General features: G+C 41.3%; 1 protein-coding gene across 1 annotated transcript in view; it reads left to right on the forward strand.

Annotated features, from left to right (window-relative positions):
* Window positions 1-20,633, forward strand: part of CSMD1 (CUB and Sushi multiple domains 1) — a 1,985,846-nt gene that overhangs the window by 1,002,581 nt on the left and 962,632 nt on the right. Inside the window, exon 5 of the mRNA XM_070460176.1 lies at window positions 4,826-5,033. Within this exon, the coding sequence (XP_070316277.1) occupies window positions 4,826-5,033 (208 nt within the window). The remainder of the gene's footprint in view (window positions 1-4,825; window positions 5,034-20,633) is intronic.

A 20,633-nucleotide genomic window follows, 5' to 3' on the forward strand; every position in this document is an offset into this window, starting at 1 on the left:
GAGTTTTCTCCAACACCGCAATTCAAAAGTATCAATTCTTCAGCACTCAGCCTTCTTTATGGCCCAGCTCTCATATCCATACTACTAGAAAAAACATGCCTTTGATTGTATGACATCCTTACTATCCTTATTTATAAATAGCCACACTGAGGCCCAGAGAAGAGAACTCATTATATAAAGGGGCAAAAACTCAGATTCCAATCCAAGTAGCCAAATTGAAAGATTGCACTGGTATCAGTATTCTACACAGCCTTAGAGAAGGCCTAGTATTACATGTATTCCCCATCAATGTATGACAAAAACCACTGCAATGATGTAATTAGCCTCCAACTAATAAAAATAAATGAAAAAAAAAAAGAAAACATTGCCTAGTATTAGCAACTGAACATTTTAAATGTATGTGCACATCTTCCTTCTTTTCTGAATATTTTTCTATACAATTTTTAAAATTGAGAAGAAACTATGCAGGGTATACCCTGCATTTTATAAATTTAATATTGTAAGTCAGGGATTTGCTGAAATAATGTTATAGATGCTTGGTAATCACCACATGGTTTGGTTGCATTGTAATTTATTTGATCATTTATCTGTTGTTAAACATTTAGTTGGTTTCAATTTTTCTTTATGATAAATATGGCGAAGTATGTCTCTAAATAATGTTTTATTCTGTATTTTGAATCATACCTTTAAGTTACATTCCTAACAACACTGGTACCCAAGCAAAGCTTATAATACTTTTACAGTTTGGGATAAAACTTTTTAAAAGTTGTGAAATCCCTTAGGGGACATAGTGCACTATGATTTCTGCTTACAGTTAGAATTATTTTCCCCACTTACAGAAATCAGTACATTCAAACACATCTTTTATTAAAAACCTTATCTTCTTCTTGGATTAACTTGTTGGCATTCACACTCCTTTAAGCTGTGGAATTCTTTTTCAAATGCAAGATTTTGTGAAAACTCAATATAAGAAATAGATTTAAAGGAATAGTTGTTCTGATAGTTGCTGCAGGATCAAAGCCTGACTCCTTGACTCTATTTCAGCACCTGTGCCCTCTGACCCCTTAATCTGGCTGTCCCAGGAGCAGTTTTTATGATATGGAGTGAAGGGACTCAATATTGATATTCAACATTTTTCTAGGAAACATTTTGGGTGCTAATTTTTATAGTCAAGTATTTACCTGGCAGTTTCAAACCTAACTTCATTTTCTTTCTGCAAAATGTGTTTTTAAAAAAGGAGGGGGGAGATGATGTAATTCTAAATACACTTACTTAAGTAGATACCCTCCCCCAATTTTTCAGCTTCTAGACAAAAAAAAAATTCTTCTATATATAGCAGAATTAACATTAGGGTAAAATTTTGGGTACATTTGTTCTACTGTTAACATCCAGGGATTTTAAAAAAAGCTTACATTATATTGATATATAACTATAATATATAAATATTGGCCAGAATTATCTAGTTTATTTTAATAGTTATTTTTTAATATATTTTACTTTTTATATGTAATTTCTAAGTTTACATTAAATGTTTACGGAGTTTGAAATAATTCTTCAGTTTCCGAGAAGCTTGTCCATAATCCTCATTTTTTAATATTTTACTTGATTATTTTGCTTTCTCTGCCTGCCTTGACTTTATTTCTTCTTGAAACTTCCCTGTTGCTCTGCTGAGAACAAAAAGAGCATTTCTGGACTTGGGGCTCAGCTATTTGCTGAAAACAAACAGAGCGAAACAAATAGTCAGCTAAGCCCCTTCTGGATTGCTACCACGATGAAACTTTCTTCTTATAGGCTTGCTGCCGTTTTTAATAGAATATTATTTTCTTAGAACTTTACATTTGAAAACGCCTCCTAGTACCAGAAGTAAATTAGCTTACCTTCCTACTTCTACTCTTTGAAATGATAAAGTTGGATATTATCTCAAGCCCAGAGGTATATTAGCACAGCCCCATTCCTCCTACTGAAGATGTCTGAGTGGAGGGTTAGCATAAGTGACTCACTTACAGGAAATGTCGCGTCAGGCGCGTGAGGAGGGGAGAGAGGGGACTTTACTGAGTTCCAGGCTACCTGTGAGGCCCAGGGGCATCCCTGAGCACAGTCAGGCTCATGAAGCTTGTGGCCCAATGCTTTGTCCTGAGCAAAGTGCTGAGGAGTGGCACAGACCAGGCTGAGGAGACAGGGAGCGAGCCCAGGCAGGTGAGAGAGGGCCGGACGTGGAACCCAGGAAGGGGCAGTGGGGTGTGGGGTATCAGACAGGACGGTGAGTGGAGAATCCGTGGGGCTGGGACGACACAACAGTCGTACACTGACTCCAGGGTCCCCAGCAGATCACAAAGTCCTTGGATACTCAGTTCAGTTCAGTCGCTCTGGGACCCCATGGACTGCAGCACGCCAGGCCTCCCTGTCTCACCAATCTGGAGTTCACTCAAACTCATGTCCATTGAGTCGGTGATGCCATCCAACCATCTCATCCTTTGTTGTCCCATTCTCTTCCCACCTTCAAACTTTTCCAGCATCAGGGTCTTTTCAAATGAGTCAGCTCTTCGCATCAGGTGTCCAAAGTATTGGAGTTTCAGCTTCAACAATGAATTTTCAGGATTGATTTCCTTTAAGATGGACTGGTTGGATCTCCTTGCACTCCAAGGGATTCTCAAGAGTCTCCTCCAACACCATAGTTCAAAAGCATCAGTTCTTCGGTCAGCTTTCTTTACAGTCCAATTCTCACATCCATACATGACTACTGAAAAAACCATAGCTTTGACTAGATGGACCTTCGTTAGCAAAGTAATGTCTCTACTTTTTATGCATTGTCTAGGTTGGTCATAACTTTCTTTCCAAGGAGAGAGCGTATTTTAATTTCATGGCTGCAGTCACCATCTGCAGTGATTTTGGAGCCCCAAAAAAGTCAGCCACTGTTTCCACTGTTTCCCCATCTATTTGCCATGAAGTGATGGAACCGGATGCCATGATCTTAGTTTTCTGAATGTTGAGCTTTAAGCCAACTTTTTCACTCTCCTCTTTCACTTTCATCAAGGGGCTCTTTAGTTCTTCTTCACTTTCTACCATAAGGGTGGTGTTATCTGCATATCTGAGGTTATTGATATTTCTCCCGGCAATCTTGATTCTGGTTTTTGCTTCATCCAGCCCAGTCTTTCTCGTGATGTACTCTACATATAAGTTGAACAAGCAGGGTGACAACATACAGCCTTTACGTACTCCTTTCCTGATTTGGAGCCAGTCTGTTGTTCTTGTCCAGTTCTAATTGTTGCTTCCTGATCTGTGCATACAGATTTCTTAAGAGGCAGGTCAGGTGATCTGGTATTCCCATCTCTTTTTCCATAGTTTATTGTGATCCACACAGTCAAAAACTTTGGCATAGTCAATAAAGCAGAAGTAGATGCTTTTCTGAAACTCTGGAACTTTTCTTGGATGCTCAAGTCCCTTATGTAAAATGTCATAGTAATATTTGTATGTAAACACCACACACATCCTCTCATATACCTTAAATTATTTCTAGAATACTTACAACGACTAATACAATGAAAATGGTATGTAGTTGTCAGCATGCAGCAAACTTAAGTTTCACTGTTTAGAACTTTCTGGGAATCTTTTTTGTATATTTTCCATCTTCTGTTGGTAGAATCTATGGATGCAAAGAGCAGACTCATTGGGAAAGACCAGGATGCTGGGAAAGTTTGAGGGCAGGAGGAGAAGGGAGCTAAAAAAGATGAAATGGTTGGATGGCATCATCAGCTCAATAGACATGAGTTTGAGCAAACTCTGGGAGATAGTGAAGGACAGGGAAGCCTGGCATGCTACAGTCCATGGGGTCACAAAAAGTCAGAGATGACTGAGTGACTGAATAAAAACAAAATGGATATAGAGTCTGCAGACAAAGACAGCCAAGTGTGTACTCTTTGCTAGGATTATGTGATAGGAAAGAAGGGAGGAGGGTGGAAGGGAGAAAAGGGAGAGAAAAGGGAAGAAAGAGAGGAAGGAACAATATTTACAGTGTCTTCAAAAATGTTGTCTTACACATATGTGTCTGCCCTATATATACAGTTTACTATATACATAACATTTTGTATTAGATGATTATATAAATTGAATAACATTTATTTTTTTTTACTAAGTGGAAAAAATTACAAGATCCACTTCTCTTCAAAAGAGTATTTATTCCAATGCTAATTTGTATCCTCAGTGTATTATATTTTACCATACTGATCTTTTCCTTGTCGCTTTTCCTAGATTATCCATTTTAAGTTTTCATGTAGCTGTTTCCTACTCAGAATCTTTTTATGAATTGATGCATCTTGGTTTTCATCTTATTCAAGGACTTATCTGAAATTCAAAGCGAAGTGCACATTCCAGACTCTACCTGATGTAAAGATTAAGGTGGCTACTTCTTTTAAGATCACTGTGTTTTCACAGCTAGCTCACAGAAAATGAAGCAAAGATGGCTACATACTTTTAAGACTCAAAATGTTGCCAACTTATTTCTGTCTTCCTTTGAGAATACTGTTGAGCTGCCTGTGAAAGTCAGGTGTATAATAATTGTACATCACAGATCTTAGAAAAGACATAATTTTACTTCTTTCTTTAGTGGTAGTTCAGTTCACAAGGTAATATAATTGGTATACTGTTAAGTCTTTCCATACTGTTAAGGACTAAACTAACAAATCAGAAGAAAGAAACCCTCATTCCGACTGTGTGTCATGATTTTGGATTCAGAAAATATTTGCCACCCATCAAGAGTGGCGCTTAATGGAGGTACTTGGGTCTGAAGCCACTTTTAAATGTGCTGTCTCTCTTCTGCCCCTTGCAGCCGAGGGGGCCTGCGGCGGAACCTTGCGGGGTACGAGCAGCAGCATCTCCAGCCCCCACTTCCCCTCTGAGTACGAGAACAATGCCGACTGCACGTGGACCATCCTTGCGGAGCCCGGGGACACCATCGCGCTGGTCTTCACTGATTTCCAGCTCGAAGAAGGATACGACTTCTTAGAGATCAGCGGGACAGAAGCGCCATCCATATGGTGAGTGCTGGACAAGAGATGTCCTTCTTTCTTGCCTTGCTCTTCTGGCTGCTAAAATGTAACCTATACTGTGAATGATTTGTCAGAGCTTCCTGGATGTTTCTGTGCTGGTCTTGGAGCTAGAGAAGTTGTCTGGTCCTGGACACTGGAATTTGCCTCAGTTTGGGCTTGTATGAAGCTACACAGGAGAGGCAGCTAAGTGACCTGAGCTAGTTTTGGATTTGGTCTGGAGTTGATTCAATGTCAACAAATATTTTTAGATGCTGGTGATTTTAAAATGTCATGGTACTAGTCATCTGTTGCCTGTTCTGCAAATGTGTGATCACATACGTCTTTTCCTCCCTGGAGACCATATGACCAACCTGTGCAGGTCACAAGGGAACCGTAAATGCTCATATGATGCATACATAATGCTGGTTATCTGATCAGTTCTCTGGTGTGTGTGCTGGTGATGACAGGAGAAAACCCAATCGAATCCACTACAGCCTCCAGTTAATGGTGTTTCTTGCACGAGCAGACTTTGCTATGTCCATGATACAACTGAAGAATAGATGTTTAAAGATTTAAAATATATATCAAATTAAGTCATTTGATACGAGTTGAGCTGGATTTTTTTGCCTTGCTTTAATGTTTTAATTTCTTAGCATTTTAAGAACTACAACTGCTACCTATTTCAATCTTCAACAACAAGGAAAGTCCACTGTGAATTCAAAATAAGTTGGAATAGAGGGAATACTGGCTCTTGATGCATTGGTGGAGGGGATAAAATGAGTGATTTCGTATGTCTCTATGGGTTTAAGTTTGCATTTTAGTACAGAGACTGAAGGATAAAAATATCAAAACAAATGTCATAAGTTAGACCACCTGTTTTTAAACCAATTATCAACACTGAATTTTACTTTATTTTCCAAGACTCAACATTCAACTCAGGGAATTTGTATTTATAGACTGTTATTTCCTTTCATTAATTTTATTGTCCTTATGTTAAATGTTACTTCAATTAAGAGAAAAATAACCACTGCTTCTGTGATCTTTGTTTTCTGTTTCATTCATCTGAGCAATACTTTTAGATTGAAAAAGGTTATCCTTTTGCTTATTTCATGTTATACAATTTAAGTTTTAAGACTCAAAGATTGATTATGTTATTATCTGTGTAGCTTCTTGTAACATCTGAGTTCACGAAGCCTGATACAAAGCTGGAAGTTGAGTGTCCTGGATTCTGCTCCAAGTTCTGTTGCAAATCATCACTGTGACCTTGAACAAATCATTTAACTGCTTATATAAAAAGAGGCTGTACTAAATGAGCTGTACGGTTTTAAATTAATTCATTCAACATCTACTGAGTGCCTTTCTCTGTCCATCAGTGTAAGAGATTCAGTGATGCAACACTTTCCTGGATCTAAAATCACCTTGTTTAAGTTTTCAGAAAACCACTGCAGTGCAAAAATATATGGTGACACATTCTCAGAAATTCAGCCATTCCTCGTAAAGGCCTTATTAGTGAGAGATTCCAGAGATCTCAGGCATTTCCTGGATGTGATGTCAGGTTGGGAGTGGGGAGAGGAAAAAGTGAGACGTGTTGGATGATGGTTGTGTTAATGGCATCCGTAGTCAAGGTTGGCTTTTGCCAAACAAACTTCGTTTATGCAAGAAAGGAAACTCTACAGTGTGAATGTCCGTGTCCAAGTGTGAAAGAGAAACAGGGATGCTGAGCAGAGATACCAAGCAGGGTGGCACAGAGTCTGCAGAAGGCCTCACGGCCCTTCACACAGCATGAGTCACCCTGAGCAAGCAGACCCCTCGATTTCATTTGTCTTCCGTAGGTGGCCTGCAGGACTGAGCTGATCTTACTTGACGTGGTTTTGCCCATTTCTTCTTTTCTCATCCCTGCTGATTTCTCTTGCATCCTCTCCTCTGTTTTATCTCCACCAGTCCTTCCCCTGACTCGGGTCCCCTCCTCCTTCAGTGTCAGACTCAGAAAAGTGTGTGTGGATGAGCTCTTGAATGTGCTAAAATTGTGATCTGTAGGAACTGCCGGGTGGGGCCACGGCCACTTGGGTGCCTGACAACGACAGCTCACAGTCCTTATCATGTAGGGAATATTGGAGGAATTGCCCCATGTCTTCCTGGTGCTTGGATTCAGACTGAAATGGCTTCCAGCTCTCTGAACTTCTCCTCTTGGTGTTCGCCAGGATACCACGTTCAACAGCAATCCAGCAGCAGTGGGTAGGACCCGAGCAGTTGTTGACAAAGCCCTGGATGGGACTTGCGCCCTGCATGCCTTCTGGTCTAATAAATTGGGTTTCCTATTAGTTCATCGTGGTTTCTCTCTTCTGATAGTCCTCATCAGACGTGTATGGAGCTGTGTTGCTAATGACTTTCTCGAGATGACTGGCATCGTCCTGTTGGCATGCACACAGCCCCGTGGGCTAGTTATTGGCATCCATGCACGCTTCTGATGAAGAGTCTGAGGCACAAAGGATGGGAGACGGCAAAGCTGAGGGAGCAGGTGAGGGGCGAGGCTGTGTCTGAAAGCCTCTGAACCCAAACCACGTTTTCTTTTCACTCTAAGACTGCCCTCCCCAGTGGAACAGTCCAGGTCTGAGCCTATTGGCCTGTCAGGGAGGTTCCTTTTTCTCTGTTTCAGGACTGACACCTGGGTTTGGGTCCTAAAGCCTTGAGCAGGCCACCACCATAAGGGAGATGGGCCACTGAAGAAGCATCTGAGCACACAAGTGCATCCGTAGAGTCAGGGGCAGCAGCGCTTCTCGGGGTGACATTGAGTGTTCATCACAATTACAAAGAGGAATATCTTGACATGGCCATAGGACCACTTTACAAGGGAATGCTCTTCAGTGGAGGCAGAAAAGGAAAACATGGTTTTCTGAAATCGCTACTGAAACACACGTGGGCACAGTTACAATACACAGCCGAGCCACTGGGTTACCTTTCCAGATTTATACAAACGCATAATAGAATTCATCTTCAAAAGACTATTATTTAACTGTAATTTTCGAGTGACAGCCTCTGCCATGTGCCAGGTTCTAAATTGGTATATTTAAAAGATTTACCCATCCCCGAACTGCAAGAAAAATACTAAGTGGCCATGTAGGTGGGTGTACTTCATCTCGGGCGCAAGGTTACACGGCAATGACAGCAGGACCGTGCTAATGGCTATGCGTGTAGAAAGAGTGCACACACACATATAATTTTCCAATAATCTATTTTTAAAAGAGAGACTATACAGGCAAGGGCACTCTGAGAAGAAGCTACTTGGAAAATTGTTACAAACAATAATAGGATTAGCCTTGTTTTCAATTCATTTGGAGTGAAGTTACCAACTCAGCTCTGCTTTATGTAAGGGTTGCCATGGCTATAGCAGAGGCTGTCTAAAAGTGGTGGATGATGTAAAGTTCCAAAATTGTCCATATGTTAATTGTGGTGTGTCGGGGGGGAGGGCGGAGAGGAGGGCAGCATTTGCTTCAGCCTAAGCCACTCTGTCCATCAGATGAGGCTCAGTTCATTTTGAACTAGTTAGATTCTAAGTTTAGACAGGTCAGCCTCTTACACCTTCAATACCTTCTTTAAAGGGAGAGCCATCAGTCCTAGTTGTCTTTGCAGTGTGGTCCAGTAATTACAATTTTTCCTGCAGTCAGAAACGTGGTTAGCAGTGAGGTTAACCATTCCTTCTTAATTTCTAAAGTGATCCAATCTAACTCCTAATTCTGGAAATATCAAGAGAGAAAAAAAAAAAAGATTGATTTTATTTCAGCGTTAAGCTACTAAGGCTTCTAAATTAAGACATGGTGGTTAAAAGAATTTGGAACATCACAAAGTCTTGACAAAAGACCAGGAAGAGAGTGTTTGATATCTTTAAAATATGCACTCATATCTGGGCATAATTATCTACCCTGTTTCGAGACTGGGTGGGTGTGTCTAGGGGTAGAGAAGGAAGAAAAACAAGAACTCACAAATGTGTTTAAGATGTGCCTCCAGACTTACTTAAATGCATCAGTTTCTTAAAAAACCTTCAGTGACTGAGCCATGACAATTGGAATAAAACCCAACTGAAGCCTTAACAGATCATTCAAGGATTTTCAGAGCATGGCCCACCCTGCCCACCAGCCTGGCCTTCTCCCTGCCTGGCAAACACCCTCACTTTGCCCCATTAAATGCACCCTGATCTTCACCTTAGCGGATGTTTGTGTCTCTTGCACGTATGTTCAGGAGCCAGCCTCCATGTGGAACACCCAGGCTGCTGAGCTGAACAGATATTAAAAGAATGTAAGTGACATGTAAGTGGTGAAACATGAGGAGGAGTAGCATCAGGAGGGCATAGAACTTTACACCATTGTTCTCCCTGGAAAACCACACTGATCATAAACTCAAGAATGCTTCCTAGCCCACTCAGAGTAACCCTGACTTCTTATGTCAATAGAAAATCTGTTACATATGATTTTTTTTAAGGCTTAAGTTTAGTTATTCACTAAGCAACATGACTCTACCCCTTTGTCCGGACTGTGCGAAATTACATATTAGAGGAAAAAAAGTAGTTTTGTAACTACACTTTATTCTGTTCCCATTAACCAGGCAAAACTTCACCATTAAATCATTCTAATCAACGATTTGCTGAAGCCAAAACAGAACTTCAAAGGAACTGGCCACGCTGAGTGAGCTTCAAAGAACCCTTGAAGGGTCAATTAACACCTGCAGTGTTTATCCAGCTTGTTACTTAATTGATAATTGACTTGGTGTCTATTTAATTTCTAATGAGGATGGATTATAGAAGCATACACAGAGCCATCAACACCCCAAATCAGCCCCTCGGTTTACCTGCTGCCTATATAGAAAGGAAGCCCCAGCCTCTCCCTCTTCATTTTGTTTGTTAACTGTTCCTTTTAACATCATTTCATGAAGAATTTGCAAAACCAGCTCAGAGCATTGGCTTATCACCCAGCCCAGGTTCCCCTAACAGTCACATCTTATACATCTGTGGCATTGTCATGGAAACCAAGAAGTTAACACTGAGACTAACTCACTGATGGAAATTTTTCTGCCCCAGAACTCAGTCTAGGGGTCTGTGTGGTATTGAATTCTGTGTCTTTCATGGCCTCCAAGTTGTGACTGTTTCTAATCTTTCTGTTTCCATAACCTGGACCTCCCTTTTGTTAGTGGTTCAGTCTGGTTGCATTGTTTTGGGGGAAAAGGTGGCATTTTTCAGGTAGAAGGAGAAAGAGACCATAGAGCATGGTTCTATGACCACCAACTGATATAATTGCCTTGCTTTTCTTTTTATGTTTTCCATTTAAAATTTAAATATAATAATTACATCACACAGACCTAGTGTAATGTTGCATTTAAGCATTTTCTATGGAGCAAGCAAAACATAAACAGATATCTTGTATGTGTGTGTATGTATGTATCAGTCTATGAACTTCTACTTTTCTGAAACCTCTGCACACTGAGGCCATAAATAGCATGATGTCATTATAACCCTTTTCCTAAGTCCCTCTTGTACTCAAAATATCATTCTCTAAAAATTTCTTTGAATAGCACATTATTCTAAAAACAACTTATACTGAATAATAATAATAATAATAATAATAATAATATTCACCAGGTATTGCTAAGTATCAGGCAAGTGTGTAAGCAGTCACCACGACTTAGAGATATTTTTTTCTCCATTTCTTATGTGAGACAGTGAACTCAGAGAAGGTTAAATGTCTTGCCTCATAGCCTCACAGATTCCAGGTGGCAGAACAGGAGTTGAAACAGAAATAGTCCCAGACCATAATTCTTCACTTATTTAAATACATCAAGATGATATTCCTATATGGTCTTTAAGTCAAGATAATAAAAGTAAATAGGAATAATTTTATTTTTTTATTATTAAAAATAAAAGCATGTTATACTCCAGAATTGTCCCAGAGTGACTGCTGTTTTGTCTGACCTCACTGGATACCATGGGGAGCCTGAGGCACTCCAAAGCCAAGTCTGGCCCCATTACCCCCAGTGGTGACGCAAGGACCCTCCTTTTAAAGTCTTCTTTTTCTGTGTTATTATGTGTAAGATAAGGTGATAAATCTTACTTGGTATGGATAAATTATCTGTGTTACAGGCAATGGGAAAATTTTCCCCTTTAGGAATATAAATTCATTTCACAAAATACCTAATAAAAATAAATGGAGAAAGAAAAATAAAAAGGAAAAAAAATTAACACTAAATGCCTGTTTTTTTGTTGTTGGCTTTTGTTTGTTTAGTTGGTTGTTGGTTGTTGTCATTGTGGGGTTTTTTTTTTTCTATTTTTTTTTTTTTTGGCAGTTGACCCCTCTCTTTGTGTGTGGTCTTTTGTCCAGGAAGCAAAATTACAATTAAATTAACACTTTTAAATAAATTTTGTTTTTAAAAACACACTTCCTTTTAAGAGTCTGCGGTGCAAATTCTGTTTTATCCATTCTCAGATAATAGTTATAAGCTTTCTTTTATTCCCCAAATCAGCCAAATTTGTATGTCATGGTTTTCCAGTTGTACATTTTGATGTCTTCATTTAACGCTTCTCTGCAACTCTGAACATCTAATTTTTGTGGAGTGCTGGTTAGAAGAATAAGGTAATTTTGTGCACTCTAAGGCATCTCCAAAGCATGTGCCACTTTATTGCTCAGGTTCCATCCTGTGGGCACATGGCAAGCTCAGAGAGTCCTGTCTGTGAGCAGTGGCTGGAACAATGAACGTTTCCCATCAGTGGACTTTAATAAGCCCAAGCCCTGAAGTTGTTCTGATTTGAAACCCTTTAGACAACTCAGTTCAGTTCTGTTCAGTCGTTCAGTCATGTCTGACTCTTTGTGACCCCATGAACTGCAGCATGCCAGGCCTCCCTGTCCATCACCAGCTCCCGGAGTTTACTCAAACACATGTCTCTTGAGTTGCTGATGTCATCCAGCCATCTTGTCCTTTGTCATCCCCTTCTCCTCCCGCCTTCAATATTTCCCAGCATCAGAGTCTTTTCCAATGAGTTAGTTCTTCACATCAGGTGGCCAAAGTATTGGAGTTTCAGCTTCAGCATCAGTCCTTCCAATGATCATTCAGGACTGATCTCCTTTAGGATGGGCTGGTTGGATCTCCTTGCAGTCTAAGGGAATCTCAACAGTCTTTCTCCAACAACACAGTTCAAAAGCATCAATTCTTCAGCACTCAGCTTTCTTCACAGTCCCACTCTCACATCCATATATGACCACTGGAAAAACCATAGCCTTGACTAGATGGACCTGTGTTAACAAAGTAATGTCTCTGCTTTTTAATATGCTGTCTAGGTTGGTCATAACTTTTCTTCCAAGGAGCAAGCATCTTTTAATTTCATGGCAATTAGAGTCCATCTTTTCTTTAAAAAACCAGGAGGTTTTTGTTTTTGTGAATTATGAGCTTTAGAGTAGATGGAACTTGGGAGACCTCCTAAGGCAATTCTGTTGTGGTTGGGTAGGGAAGCTGCATCCTGCAAGGATCAGGGCCTTGCCCCCACTGCGGGGTCCTTTCCTAGGACAGAAGGCCGGTCTCTATGTGTCCTCAGAGCGAGGCCCACCACCTGGGGAGCCGTTCTTATCTGGGTGGGGCAGCAGGGCCTGTTTCTTCTAGTTTCCCCATCCTCTTGCCCTTAGCAGGCAGCTTGGGATAGTAGCTAAGCGAAGCTTACTCACTCACTCCAGGGATATGGCCTTGGTTTTGCAACTTGTAAGCTTGAGGATGCAGAGCGGGCTGCTGTAAGTCCCAGAGTGGTATCTGAGAGATGGAAATGGCCCTGACAGGACCGCGGAGGCTTGTAAATTAGAGCAAATGAGGGGTTGTTTGCAAAGCCCTCAGACCAGGGCCTGCAACATACAGTGATTTCTATAACTGGTGGTGTGTTTATTGCTCTAAGAAACAGTGCCATAGAGACTCCAGAATTCTCATATTTTCAAGTTAAAATGTTGTTCTGAAAACCCTACACTTTTGTTTTTAACCTGTATTTAATTTTAAAGGGCTGTTTTTAGAAAATAGCCTTCCTTTTTTTTTTTTTAATTATAAACGTCTTGTTTATTCTATGGTGAACCTTTCAAACCTGTGTCTTGTCTTTGTTCTGCACCTCTGTGAAAATAAAACTGAAGTCATAATACTGTTTGAAAGAAAAGTTAGAACCCCTGTTTGTTTTTTAGCAAATGTGTTGAGCAACAGTAAGTCATATTTCGTATTCGAGGATATTGTCATATACACCATTCATTTATTTATTTTTTTTAAATCAAAATGCTATATATGCCCAGGTCATTATATTATTAAAAGTAGACAACTTAGGAAAAATATAATGCAAGAACCATAGAATTTGTACCAAAGTATACATGCATCTATTTGGGAAACTCTTTAAAGCACATAACATGTACCCACAATTGTGATAGATGCTAGTCCAGTGCTTCTCGAATGCATTGTGTGTAGGAATCACTGGGATCTTTTTTTCCTTTGGATTACAACTCAAGAGATCTGAGAAAGGCACTGAGATTCTACCTTTCAAGCAAGTCCACTGGTGATGTGGGTGCCCTGTTCTGTGGACCAGACCAAGAGGTGAGGCTCTAGAGCACCTGTGTGTGGCAGAGAGTCGGCAATGAATACCTGTGATAACATCAGGTTAAATTCAAGATTACAGTACAGTGTTATTAACCATAGTCACAATACGAAATATTGAATCCTCAGAACTTACCCATCTTAGAACTGGAAATTTGTATACTTTGACCCCCCATTTCCTCCACCATCCAGCCCCTGGCAACTACCATTCCAGTGTTGTGTTCTATATTTTTTCTTTAATTTAGATTCTATTTGTAAGTGATGTGGAGTATTTGTCTTTCTCTGACTTATTTCACTTCATCTAACGACCTCCAGGCTCATCATGTTGTCACAGATGGTAGGATTTTCTTCTTTTATGACTGAATAATATTCCTCTGTGTGTGTGCATGACATTTTATTTACCCATTTATCCATAGATAGACACTTAGCTTGGTTCTATAACTTGGATGTTGTGAGTAATGTTACAACAAGCACACGACTGCAGATATTTCTTTGAGATACTGATTTAACTTGTTTTGCTTTTATAGCCAGAATTGGGATTGCTGGATCTTATTCTAGTTTTATTTTTAATTTTTGGAGAAGACTCCATACTGATTTCCATTGCTAAGAGAATAGATCTTAAAAGTTCTCACCACACACACACACACACAGCTATGTAACATGATAGGATATGTAAATTACTTGGGTTGTGATAAATGCTGTATTTCCTAATGTATATGTATATCAAATCATCATGTTACACATGTTAAACTTATACAATTTTGTCAGGTATTCCTCAGTAGAGTTGGAAAAGTATTAATAACAGTTTCAAGTTTTCTTGAAAAGTGGAAACATTTTAGTAGTTATATTGCAGAGTATGATAATATAAGCTCTCTGGTCTTTGTTGAAAAATGTCCTGTAATTTTATAAGGGGTTGCTGGTGCAAAATGGGGCCTATCTGGAAAGACTGAATTAACCCCTGAGTTTCCAGTTTGGGCTTCATATCAGTACCTGCCCCCCACCCACTCTGTGGAGATTTCAGGTTAATTAGCTGAACCAGCTCAGCTGTGGTGTTGACCGCTAGGAGTTGCAGCGTGGAGGTAGGGGTGGGGTTCAGAAGAGAAAGAAATATAGTATTTCAGTGGCTGGCACACATTTTCAGCAGTATTAGCATGCTTCCAGACTATGGATAGGTGTGCATGGAAAATGAACTTGGGCAGACTCCTGGAGATGGTGAGGGACAGGGAGGCCTCTGGTGCTCCAGCCCATGGGGTCACAGAGTCAGAGTGACTTAGAGCGTGAACAACAACAGCAATTGAAAGTGAAATCATTCTGAACTCTTTTAGAGAACATTGGGTTGAAAAGTTAGGTTCATTTGCCAAAGATTCTGTCTTTTAATACCTTGCTTAACATCATCTAGAGGAGGTAGCATTCACCAAGCATATTTGACCATGAATCACATGTCTGTGGTGGGATGTAGATTAACACCTGGGACTGTGGGTTAGGAAAAAGCTCTGCTTTCTGACACATCACAGAGACTGGCCTGATCTGAGTCCAGGCAAGGTGTGCATTCCATTTTGCACCTTAGACTGAAAGTGACTTGATCCTCACTTGCTGTTTCCTCTAGCCTTGCCCTCAATCCCTTTTCTCCATCTGCAAAGCCTCCTGTTCTGCTGTGTCAGCAAAGGCCTTGGTCATCAGTTGGCCTTGGAGCCAGAGTGATGATGGGTTAAAATGTGTTTTTTTCTTCTGTGTAGCTGGGTGATTTGTCTTAGCTATTCAAACTCCCAGAGTTTTTGTTTCCCAACTGTAAAATGAGGTTAATGATACTTAGCTTGCGGAGCAAAGATTAAAATATAGGTCATAAATCTGTCACTGTCCATGGTACGGAGATACTGAATAAACTGTATCCATCATGATTACCAGGCTGTGTATGAAACAACAAATCGGCAGTGGAGGTGAAGAGAGGAGTCAGAGTTTGAGGAAAGAGAAACAGTTACCTCGTGAGGTCATCAAAGAGTGTTTCAAAGACCCTGGGAACAGAAAGTGTGTGGACAGAAAGTGTGTGGGGCATTTTAAACATGGGATGTGCAAAATGTTTAAAATACATGCATTTACATATATAAATGAATAGGTTATATATATTTAGTGCTGGAGTTCCGCCACTAATTCGTGTCCCACTCTTTGTGACCCCGTGGACTGCAACATGCCAGACTTCCCTGTACTTTACCATCTTCAGGAGTTTACTCAATCTCATGTCCATTGAGTTGGTGATGCCATCCAGTCACCTCATCCTCTGTTGTCCCCTTCTCCTCCTGCTTTCAGTCTTTCCCAGAATCTATGTATCTGCTTCCCAGGTGGCACTAGTGGTAAAGAACCCATCTGCCCATGCAGGAGATATTAGAGACACAGGCTTGATCCCTGTGAGATCAAACCGACAGGTTGAGAAGATTCCCATTCCAGTACTTGCCTGGAGAATCCCATGGACAGAGGACCCTGGAACCTGGAGGGCTATGGTCCATAAAGTGGCACAGAGTCAGACACGACTGAAGCAACTTAGTGTGTGTGCGTGTGTGTGTGTGTACACTTGTCTGTACAGCAGAAACTCACTCAGCACAATGAAGGAACACAACATTTCAAATGTCCAGGACTCATGGCTGGAATGTCTGGGGGTTTCTGGCTGTGTTCGAGGATCTTCATTTTGATCAGTGCTCTAGAAGAGTTTCAGGGAATGCAACTTCTAGAAACAGGGGGATGCCTTGTGAAGAAACTCTGATGCTCTCTGCTAGACCAGGGCCAGTTTTGGGGGCCTTCCCTACTCACCCCTTCCTGTCGCCATCACAGAGCACCAGCATGGTTTAAGGTGGAAAGTCTTTCCAAAGATCTTCTAAGGCAGTTGGTCCAGAACTAGCTGAGGGACCTGCTCATTTCAGCCGTAGCTCCCAGCAGTGTGATCCTGGATAGTAGAGGGGCTCCTGTAGATGGACTAGGAAAGGAGTCAGACATTCAAGAAGGCGTAGAAATATAAGGAGGGAAACTTGAGGCTAGGGTTGGTGAAAAAAGTGAAAAGCATGCAGTTCTTTCAGACTGGGTTTGAGATGTTCAAAGGAAGAAAGCACAATGAATTGGATAAGAAAAACTTATTTGGGGGCCGGAGACAGATGCAGGAGTGAACCTCAGCATAGAGGTAGATGCAGGGGTGAACCTCACTGTTAAGACAGATGCAGGGGTGAACTTTGGCATGGAGACAAATGTAGGGGTGTACCTCAGCATGGAGGAGATGCAGGGGTGAACCTCAGCATGGAGACAGATGTAGGGGTTAACCTCAGCATGGAGACAGATGCAGGGGTGAACTTTGGCATGGAGACAAATGTAGGGGTGGACCTCACCATGGAGGAGATGCAGGGGTGAATGTCAGCATGGAGACAGACGCGGGGGTGAACCTCAGCATGGAGATAGACGTAGGGGTGAACCTCAGTATGGAGACAGATGCAGGGGTGAACCTCTGCATGGAGGAAGTAGTTGCCAGAGGCTGGGGTGAGATTCCTGACACCCCCCGCAGAGCTTCTTTGTGTCCACAGATCAGTTTTGTGAAGGTTTCATGTACTAGAAGGAGGCCACCAATCCATACAGGGAGACTGCCGGTATTCAGAGGAAGAGCAAGTGAGTACATTGTATGTACATTTTCTCTAGCTTTTCATTGGGCAACTTTTAAGCAGTTGATCCCATTCAAAAGTGTGTGTGTGTGTGTGTGTGTGTGTGTGTGTGTACATGATAGACCAGGCAAGAGGTATGCCTATACTTGAAAGAAAGAAAGTGAAAGTCACTCAGTTGTGTCCAACTCTTTGCGACCCCTGGACTACACAGTCCATGGAATTCTTTAGGCCAGAATACCGGAGTGAGTAGCCATTCCCTCCTCCAGGGGATCTTCCCAACCCAAGGATCAAACCCAGGTCTCCCACACTGCAGGTGGATTCTTTACTATCTGAGCCACCAGGGAAGCCCTATATTTAATTTCTGTTTTTTAAAAAAAGTGTAATGTCATCCTAATGACTGGAAACAGATACATCTGCAGGAAAAATCATTTATTCTCAGCAAATGTGCCTTTCACATGGCAGGGGATATCTTGAAGTCTAAAATGGGATGTTAATTTAAAGCCCATCAGTGCTTCTTTGGGACCTTCTAACTCACCACCAGCAGTGGGACAGGCCAGCCGGTCTCCACTGACATCCATCACTCCGTACCCTGAAGTTCCGAGCGGCCCAGAATCTACAGCGTGGTTTTTGTCAACCAGTCACACCTGAGTAACATAAGGGTCACACTGTTTTGAAAGCTGAGAACATGAGCACAGTAAGAAAAGCATGGTCAGAGCAGCAGGGTGACATCAGTTATCATTTCTGTATCTGGATCACCCACTTCTCTCCCATTACCACCAGATTCTAGTTTGCAGTTTGTATAGCTTCGTAGAGTTACCATGAGTTGGATCAAAGCCTGAAATCAGGTATTGATTTTGCAAACATCAATTCAAGCTTTCTCTTTCATTTCCTCTCTTCCCCCTGGTTTGTGTGCTCCGACACATGCACGGACATTTGCATATGTGATGATGCTGCTGCTGCTAAGTCGCTTCAGTTGTGTCTGACTCTGTGCGACCCCATAGATGGCAGCCCACCAGGCCCCTCCAGCCATGGGAATTTCCAGGCAAGAGTGCTGCATATGTGAGTGCACATAAGGTAGATGCTGAGGTCAGAACCAAGAAAACACATTGATTTTTTGGAAAACTGGCAGTCTGTTCAAATCAAGCTCTAGTTATATATATATATATTTTTTTTTTTCTTTAACTAAAAAGAAAAAGTCAAAATATTATACTTGACTATAATATTTTTTCCCTTGATGTACCTAGTTGAAAAATTATAATATTATATTTAAGAGTGTTAGGATTCGAAAAAAAAAAACACACAGTCATTATTTAATGTTGTATTCCATTCTAGAAACAGATATTAGTGCATCTCTATCTAGCTTTATCAACTTAAAACCAAAGGCACTAACCGTTGAAATTAGACATCCCAAATTGGAAAACAGCTACTGATTTGTAGCCTTTGGCAGTGGATTGGAATTTAGCTCAGTACATTGGGAACAAGTGTGAAATTTTAGTAAGAACATCAATCTGACATTTGACGTGAAGTTTGCCACTGATTTTAAGTATCGTTTCACTGCATAGATCAGGTTTTACAAGTGAGGCTTGATAGTCTTTGGACCAGAATTTTCCGTGACTGCTCTGCACTCCCAAGCTACAATTGAATGTCCCAAGAGATGACTCAGAGGTTCCCTAAGGGAAGACTCTATGGTAGCAGTGGCCCGTCATCTTGAACTTGTGATGAAAACACATCTCTCAGAGTCAGTACCATGACCTGAGGAGGACCGCTGTCTGAGAACATTGTGATAAAAGGAATCCATGGAAGAAAAGCAAAGTCAGAAATAAAAATGACCTCACCATTAACAAGGGCCATTGCAGGCTTGTGGGCAGTTTTCTGGTCCAAGGTTAGGGCAGGTAGCTCCATAAGCCTGTTTTCACAGATGGCTTAATATACAGGTGAAGGTTTGCTGACAGGTGAGGTTATCTTAAGTGTGGGGTGAAACAGGAGATACTGGAGACCTTCTGAATTACTGGACATTCCAAGAGGAAGAAGTCCGCAGCCTGGGCTGGAATCCCAGCTCCACCGTTTTATCGGGTTATCTTCCTGGGTTGATGAGGCTGTTTCTTTTTCTACAGGGTGGAAGTTTCGAGGTTGTTGTGGCTCTGTGGCAGGGAGGATGGTCATGGCGAAGCCCTGCCCATGACCCAGGGTTGGGGGGCGATGCTGTGATCGTGGTGGTTACCGACCTTGCTGTCATCACAGTGGTTCCTTGGCTGCCCCTTCCTTCATCTCTTTCTCCAGTTTTCTACCATCAGCATCTCCCACTTGAAGGTGGGGAAGCATCCTTTGCATGTGCCCAATCCTCCTGCTCTCCATCCTCAGAGGCCCTGCCTTGTCTCCTGGCATCTGGCCTTTCCAGGCAACATCTTGCCCACTTACTTCAGAAGGATCTTTCTTAAAAGTAGTGCTTCTTAGATGGGGAATGCATGTAAATCCATGGCTGATTCATGTCAATGTATGACAAAAACCACTACAATATTGTGAACTAATTAGCCTCCCACTAATAAAAATAAATGAAAAAAAAAAAGTAGTGCTTCTTAATGACGGGTAACCTTCTCACGGATATTCCAGATCTAGATAATGCATGTCATTCATGGTGAATCAGAACTTCTCTCCTCATGGGGTATTTAATCATAGTAATAATAACAACAGTAGTTAAGTCCTAGACATGGATTCTGTGCACCAACCATGGTTGTAAACACTTAATTCTACCAGCTACCCTTGCTGTATGTGCAATTATGATCCCCATCTGCAGATGAGGAAACAAAAGATACCATAAATCACACAGCATCCTACATCATGAAGGCAGGTCCAGGTTGTAAATCTGACAGCTTGAAGTTTAGCCCAGGTTGCGGTTCACTCTACTTAGCTTTACACTACAGGAAGCCTATCAGACAAAATCAAATATTCTTGGTAGGCGTGCTGATGACCCACTGAGGAAGGAGGTTCTAACTACTCCTCTTACTGTCTTTGCCAAGTGTGTGGGCTGTAGGGTCAGAGTTCCCCATTGCATGTTTATCAAGCACATGAATGAACTACATAATAGTCTTTCTTCAGGGGACTCTTAGAATCAGAGAGAGAAATGACATGACAGATCATTAAAAAGCAATCAGAGGGGGACATCACTGGTCTCATTTATCAAATTTAAAATGCAAAATGTGCCATATGTTGTGAAGAGAGCTTGAAAAGACCTAAGTAAACAAAGTTATATTTTCTCTACTGGGGAAAGCTTTGTGGATTCCATGGACCTCCAGTATGTGGCGTGTCCAGCATAACTTCCACCCCAATTTTCTACTGGTGGTCTCCTGGCATTTTGGCACATGCTACCCAAGTAGCCAGT

This window comes from Odocoileus virginianus, chromosome 32 (assembly GCF_023699985.2).
Source record: "Odocoileus virginianus isolate 20LAN1187 ecotype Illinois chromosome 32, Ovbor_1.2, whole genome shotgun sequence".
In the NCBI taxonomy this organism is placed as follows: domain Eukaryota; kingdom Metazoa; phylum Chordata; class Mammalia; order Artiodactyla; family Cervidae; genus Odocoileus; species Odocoileus virginianus.